Source organism: Eurypyga helias, unplaced genomic scaffold (genome assembly GCF_000690775.1).
Source record: "Eurypyga helias isolate BGI_N326 unplaced genomic scaffold, ASM69077v1 scaffold30072, whole genome shotgun sequence".
Classification (NCBI taxonomy): Eukaryota; Metazoa; Chordata; class Aves; order Eurypygiformes; family Eurypygidae; genus Eurypyga; species Eurypyga helias.
The window spans coordinates 13,112-21,003 of NW_010237240.1; the positions used below are offsets into that span (position 1 = coordinate 13,112).

General features: G+C 49.2%; 1 protein-coding gene across 1 annotated transcript in view; it reads left to right on the forward strand.

Annotated features, from left to right (window-relative positions):
* The window catches only part of SLC16A4 (solute carrier family 16, member 4), an 11,262-nt gene extending 9,536 nt beyond the window's left edge, over positions 1-1,726 (forward strand). Inside the window, 1 exon segment of the mRNA XM_010147394.1 lies at positions 1,572-1,726. Coding sequence (XP_010145696.1) covers positions 1,572-1,726 — 155 coding nt within the window.
* The last annotated feature ends 6,166 nt before the right edge of the window (positions 1,727-7,892 follow it).

A 7,892-nucleotide genomic window follows, 5' to 3' on the forward strand; every position in this document is an offset into this window, starting at 1 on the left:
GGATGGGGAGTGGGGGTACAGCCACTGTAGGTGCCTTAAACGCTGGGGTGTCGTGCAGCGGAAGGTGAGCGCTGTGCCGCTGGCGAGGAGGCAATGCTGGCCTCTCAGCGCCAAGTACAGCTTATAGGAAAAACAAAACACATTTAAAAATATCCTGAAGGATGTTTAAAAAGTAGTTTAAATAACATGAGAGCTCCACAAATGGAGCACTTTGCCCTGTACATCTTACAAACGACTACATTGGCATCCCTTCTCCTGTCCAAATCCCACACGCTTTCAGACAGCAAAACCAGATCCCACCTTTGAGAATAAACCACTTGGCAACAACAGAAGGGTCACGGGAGAGCCGCCCACATCGCCAAGCCCAGCGCCACGGGATCCTCCTTTCCGACAGCAGGCTCCGTCGCGGCTCACACGATATCCCTGAGAAAAAAAACAGAGCTGAAACTCCCCCTGAGAACGGCACGAGCCAACAGAAACTGAAAGCGGGCAGAGCAACGCAGCCAGCAGCCTTTCCTCTCTTGTAAAACCTTCCCGCAGCCACGGAGATCTATGGCAGGGAAAACGTTTGCACATCTGGTATGCCACAGATCCCCAAATTTTACCGGCACCATTTCCTTACCTACACTCAGGTAACAGCAGCAACACCCCCGCACGCCAAGCCCAGGATCTCTGGGGACCATATCATCTCCCACCCTAGCCAGAGCTGGTTTTAAGAATCCCAAATTTGGGCCAGATCTGCCGCATGTGTAAATCCTGCGGATCCACGGATGTCACCAGGGGCATTGCCTTTCACGCCAGCAGTAGGCCTGGCTCAGCTGCTAACCCACCTCGGACATCCAACCATCCCACGCCAGATTTAGGAGTATGTTACGGTTTTTATGACGTGCATCTCTCATCGCTTTCTATATTTTAGATTCAAAGGGACCACCTTGTCTGGACACGAGCTGATACGCCATAACTAAACAAAACACTTCAAGGTCACTTTAAAAGGCGACCTGCCCCCTCACAGATTCCTGAGTCTTTATGGAATTTAGTTTTCCCTTTTAAGTGCTCACAAAAGCCACTTTTAAGCAAGTTCATTTCAAGTTCCCGGCCTGGGATCTCTCATATTAGACAGGTTGCATTAATTGCATCTGCCTGCAAGGCGGCTTGAGAATCTGGAGTTTGCAGCCCAGATGTTGCAAACACCAACACATGCAAGTCATCCCATTAGTCCAACGGGATCTTCCATCTGCTGCAGCGGCTACTTTTGGCCCACTTATTTAAACAGGATAAATCAGGGATTAAATTCAATCAAATTAAAACCCATGTCCACTACAAGGATGAGAAGTCAGCTCCGGGAAGCAGGACTTACAGTTTTGCCTGTTATTCCAACGGCCACAGTCCTGGCTGCCCACGGCAATGCTGCACAGCAGCAGGCACATGAAGAGTTAAGATAATTTAAGGAAAATATCCGAGGAATTCTTAAATGAGAACACACATCCCTTGCTTGCCGCCCACCTCCCAGAATGATTTTTTTTTCGGTGAGAAAAATGCAACCGCTTTAATAACAATCTTTTCTCCTGCAGGGTGGCTGTATGACTACACCCAGACATATGTCTGCTCTTTCCTCTTTGCTGGAGCCTGTGCTCTCATCTCACCTATTTCTTTCTTCTTTGAGCCTTCGGCCCAGAAATGGAAGCTAAAAAAAGCCAACTTGAACAACGGCCCCGCGCTCGACTGAAGCGATTCTGCGGTGGAGATGTTAAAGGATGGTCTTTGATTGCATCCACGATCGGGAAGCGATCGCTGGCACAGATCTTCTGTACTGGGAAATATAAACAGCAGCAAAAATGAAAACAGGGATTTTTAGATGACAGATTCACAGTTTGAATATCTAGCTATTCCTCCTGCGTGTGTGATTAAAGCCACCTAAGAAATACATAGTGTGAAGTGCTGTTTGATGGGAAAAAATAAGGACCATGGCCTGGATGGAGATGGGCTTCACTCTGGCTCCGATTCTGAGCCGGGACTTTCTGTATCTCCACTGTGACCCTGCTGCGTTCAGTCTGGCAGCTCAGCACCGAGCCGCAGAGCTGCCCTCTGAGCACAGCGCTGACTCACCTCTTGGGATGAGGCAGCCAAGGACCTCCAAAGTGCCAGAGCACAGCAGGTGATTTCAGCTTATTCTGTTTAGACAGGAATAATTAGCCCCAGGGAGGGATGCAAGGACAGAGACGGTACAGAGAGATAAGGATTAAACTTCCTTGAGGATACGGAGATCAGCTGCTCCACGAAAACCTCTTTTACATCGAGAAGGATGCCGCACCGTGGCTGCTCCATCTCCCAGGCATGGTGTTATCTACCACAGCACAGAGGACCTGGAAGCAAAATTAATTCTAATTAATACAGCAAACTTGAAGACCATAACTATCTCTCAGACTCCCCTTCTCCTCACCCTCCCAATCATCCAGCGACTCCCTGGGATTCAACGAGCACACAAAGGCAGCTTCAGAGCCAGGCAGCGATGCTGAGCCTATACTCAACCAGCACCTATAGATTTAATTTGGATGGGCAAGATGTGACACAGCTGCTTTGACTTTCTTTCCAGTAGCGAGGCTGCAATTTTTTGCATTATCACCAGATATTTGAAATTATTACGTGGATCTGGGTTATCATAAGGGTTTTACACACAGCCATCCCAGCCACTGGCATGATCATTTTTGATTTTCCCCCTCCCTTTCTTTTTTTTTAAATATTAAACCAACAAAAGAGCTGTTTCCCCTATAGAAACATTCCTTTAAACTGTCAAAAGGCTTATTTCAAGCAGAAAATTAAGCAGTGTATATGTAATAAAAAGCTACAGAACATTACAGCAGTACTAAGGAGCTAAAACATTGCTGCAGGCAAGAAAGTTCCCTCGCAGATAATGGGCCAAATTCAGCAGTTACACAACTACACAACAACAAAGAAACTGGCCGTGCTTAGAGAAAAATTTAGCCTTGAATTTGCAGTAGATAGGGAATATCAGTGCTACAAAGTGGTTAATTTTTCATATGCTGATTCACAGCTGCTCTGAACTGCTGCAGGTATCGGCAGGCAGCAACCGCTTCAGAAATTGCCCTTTTACACCCTACTCATGGCACCAAAGAGTCCGTCACTCAGTCGTACCAGTCAGAGGATCTGGTAACCACGAGAGGATCTCTAGAGCGTTGTCTTCCGAGCAACCAGGGTTTAAGGATACAACTCTTTATGAAGGATTTAAGGCACTGGGAATTAAGAGGGGCAAGCGGGTCTTGTGTGATTTGGCTCAAGCCAGTCCCACACTAAGCCTTCAGCTGAGACCTTCTGCAGCAGGGATGAAGCCTGCACTTGCAAATTTGGGTTTTCACCTCTTGAAACATTAGAGTTCATCACTCTCCTACTCAACAGACGAAAGACTCCCAGCAGCACTGGTTTGGTGCTGTGACAGGAACCATTAGGAACACTTGGCTTCAGCTTTTCCAACCCAAAAGTTTCAAAACCCCCTCTTATTCTGCATCTCTCTAGCACACATTTGAGCTTGGTAGTGCTTTTGGTTATCTAACTGTATCAGACCCAGTGATCAAAGGAGTGCAGGGACGAAGAGTCAACACACCACATCCCATGGCAGGGGGGTTGGAACTAGATGATCTTTAAGGTCCCTTCCAACCCAAACCATTCTATGATTCTATGATCCTCGTCCTGCTGCTCTCGCTCTCCATGATTTACAGCACCTATCCCCATGCTCTAACCTCTTCCTCTCCCTGTGATTAAAGTCACTACTCAACACCGTCCTCCTTTCAACACAAGCCCTGCTGCATTTTCACCTCTTTTGCCACCACGAAACAACTTGCAGCGGGATGCCGTGTCCACACCTCCCATCCCATCTGCTCCAACAAATGGGCTCCCTTCAAAACCTCCAGGTTTTTAAGGAGGAGAGTCCTCCCCTGTCCTCTCCAGAATAACACATGCCACCAATTCCTTACCCTTATTTACAAAAATGGGTCTCCCAAGTGCTTTTACCTTCTCCCTCCTTCTGCAAAGGAACAAACAGCTCAGGAGCTCCATTTCCCACAGTATCTTACCCCACAGTTGGGCACCACCAGCTTTTATTTGCCCCCAGAATAATTTTGCCCAGGCAAAAGTACCTCTCTCTAGCCCCCGTCACCTCTCGTCTATCAGAAGAGGCTGAGGCAACCAGTCCCCGCATTGAGAAAGTCCTCCCAGCTGCCCTCCGCAGACCTTCCATCAGGCTGGGCGGTGGGAGAAGGCTCTTCCAGGCTGTGTCTTTGCAACCCAGTGGGCTCAGATCGTCTCTGGTGGTCAGATGCACTTCTCTCCTCTCACACCCTTTGCTGAGAAGGCAAGCACAGAACAGATGGTTTAGTTCTCTTCGCAGCTCGGAAAAGCAAAGCCATTTATTTACTTGCAAAATACACATCACACATGCATTAGAGAAACAAACAGCAGTGAACATCTGCCTGGAGGAAGGTTTTTCCATCCCATTGAAGTCATCTTGCAAATAACTTCCTAAAGCCGGTTTTGCAGAGTAAAGAGCATCACGTGCTGTTTGGATACACGCAAAAGCAGGCTTTGCTGGGGCATAAATTTAAAAGAAATTCAGCTGTAATCGCTTAGGTTGACTAGCAAATCCCCTTCGTGCTGCTCCCTTACTCAACTGCAGAATACAAGGTAGAGAAAACGAGCGGCACTGGCTCAATGTGATCTTCAGCATGGAAGTGCTTTGCTTAACTGCGATGCCCTCCCCATCCTCCCTCCTGGGAAAGCGGCAGCCCAAAGCAGAGGACTGTGTTCCCTCATGCCTTCCAACCCACGTGTACATCTCCAGCATCACCGCTGCACTTTGTATTGGAAAGGAAGTGCCAACAACCTCGCGGGGACTCTTCTAAGAAAACAATTTATCTTGCAATAAATAAAAAAACACTTGTAAAACTAACGACAAACTCAGCACTTTGTCTCAAGTCACTCGGTGTAACGTTTCCCAGCCCCAAGCTCATCCTTCGCACGCACGTGCTGCGGCAGGATGCGCTTTCAATTTGATGAGAAATCCGATTTGGAAGCATTTTACCACAGTTTCCTTGGTTTGAAAACCCTCCTAAAATTCACACCAGGAAGACGGCACAGAAAAACCAAATCAAAGACCTCTCCGAAAGACAAGGTGACCCACAGGTGACCAGAGCTCACCAGCAAAGCATCCGAGTGGTAAAAGGCTCCTACAAGAAGCTCAAGGAACCAGCCTCCAATTTTCACTGTATCCCAGCAGAAAGCTGGCACATCACCCCCAAATGCCTGCAGAACAAAGTCCTAATTTCTTTACCCAAAGTTTTCTGAGTAGCGATGGACAGGGGACTGTTACCCTGAATCCTGACTAATTTTAGCTCTGCAAAATCAAGAAAGAGAGAAGAAAACACAGACTTGGCTTCTCCAACAAGCCACTGCAGCACCCACTGCTGCCGTTAAGGATTAGTTATTCTGGGGTTTGTTTCGTCCAAGCAACTTGGCTGCAAGGCTACCATCCCCCCTGGGAGTTACAGGCAGAAAAATGTTTTTCTGTCATTATTCAGTGATTTATTCCCAGGTATAATCCTGCGAGGCAGCTCCAGGAGCCAGAGCTCCAGCCAAAAAGGGAGCGAGCAGTGACACAAGAGCACTGGGACCTGGCTGCCATCACAGCCCTGCCCACCCTCTGTCGCCCACTGGGACCCGCTTCCAGCACCTATGCCAGGTTATTTCAGAAAATTATGGGGTGGATCTTAATCCCTGCTTCCACTGATTTTTACATAAACCGGAATAAAAAGCTGCTAAGACTCAGCTCAGGTCTATCAAAGCTACAGCAGCAGGTGCAATCAGAAATGGCATCACAAAGAGCGCTGCAAACTCCTTAACTCACACCGGGATTATTTTAAGTTGTTTTATACAGTTATCGTATGCCTGAGGGCCCTGGCCATCAGCTGCAGCTTCCCCTTCCTTGTTCTGTATTTATAGAAACCTGCTCTGGGTCGTGACATCTTTGTCAGTGACAGCCCAGAAAGCCAACCGTATCCTGGGCTGGATCCAGAGCAGCGTGGGCAGGGGGGCGAGGGAGGGGATCCTCCCCCTCTGCTCTGCTCTGGTGAGACCCCACCTGGGGTGCTGCATCCAGCTGTGGAGCCCCCAATATCAGAAGGATATAGACCAGTTGGAGCGAGTCCAGAGGAGGCCACGGAGATGCTCAGAGGGCTGGAGCACCTCTGCTGTGATGAAAGGCTGCAAGAATTGGGTTTGTTCAGCCTGGAGAAGGGAAGGCTCCGGGGAGACCTTATAGCACCTTCCAGTACCTGAAGGGGCTACAAGGAAGCTGGGGGGGACTTTTTCCAAGGGCCTGTAGTGACAGGACAAGGGGTAATGGGTTTAAATTGAAAGTGGGGAGGTTTAGATTAGATATCAGGGAGAAATTCTTCCCGCAGAGGGTGGGGAGCACTGGGACAGGTTGCCCAGAGAAGCTGTGGATGCCCCATCCCTGGGAGTGTCCAAGGCCAGGCTGGATGAGGCTTGGAGCAACCTGGTCTAGTGGAAGGTGTCCCTGCCCGTGGCAGGGGGTGGGACTGGATGATCTTTGAGGTCCCTTCCCACCCAAACCATTCTATGATTCTATGGGTCGCTTGAAAGTCAGGGTAGAGATCTTAAAACTTGGATTAAGCCACCCCTCAGCACACAGAACAAACTTCCCCACCTCATGCCCTCCCTGCTCAGCTTCTGCTAATAAACCCAGGTGGGACTTTCCCACCGCCCCTCTCGGACACCGACGACTGATAAACCCAGGCACTAAATACAGAGAAAGTTGATCCTGACGTTTATCGCCTCTTAGGTGACGATCTTGCAATAAAACCCCCTCCAAGGGCTGGGCTGGAATCGTATCAGCCGTTCCCCAACGTGCACGAGGTCTGGGAGAGCTCGGAGACTGATCAGGAATCACAGTCCCTCTCAGGGCTGAGACCAGGGTGAGGGGCAAGAGGTTTTGGGTTTAACCCACCACCCGGGAGCTCAGGTTGACCCTTTCTTGGCACCTCCATTGCTCAACACATAAAACCACTGCGAGACTCTCCCCTATGGTGATATTGCGAGAAACATCAGCTCTGCAGGACTCAGGGACCATGGGGGGAGAGGGGAAAAAATCGACATAAATCAGATTTTAAAGGACAAGCAGCTCTGTCACGGCTGTGGCAGGCACAGACATTTTTTGGGTGACAACACACCCCAAACAAGGTGCTCCAGCTCCCAACGCTCCTGAGGTTCCTGCTTTAACCTTAAGCCGCAGGAAGCAAGCAAAAAGCAATTTAAAATAGCTGGGTAAGGATATGACAACACGGCCTTCCAGCCACAGGAAACGGGGCTGCTCTTCCTTCGCCCGCCTGTCTGGCAGATACCGCGTGCGGTTTCGGCTGTTTACTTGCCCTTACGCACCCTGATAACAGGAACGCTCAGCTCTTTCTGTGCACGCGTGTTTCCCTCCCTGCCTGGAGCTCATCCGGCAGCCCAGCCTCTCCCATCAGCCGCGGTTGCAAGGCAGAGCATCATTAAGCTGAAATTCCACAAAGCCTGAATTCAAAAGTTGTGCTTTCAGGGAGATGAAAGCCTCCATGGGAGGTGGAGGGTTAAAGGAAAAAAAAATACCACCAGCATCTTTAAAGGCAGCATAATGATTTTCATGGAAATCGATGGGAATTTATCAGCTACTCTAATGAAAAAAGAGTTTGCCCAGAGAAGCTGTGGATGCCCCATCCCTGGAAGTGTCCACGGCCAGGCTGGATGAGGCTTGGAGCAACCTGGTCTAGTGGAAGGTGTCCCTGCTCATGGCAGGGGGGTTGGAACTAGATGGTCTTTAAGGT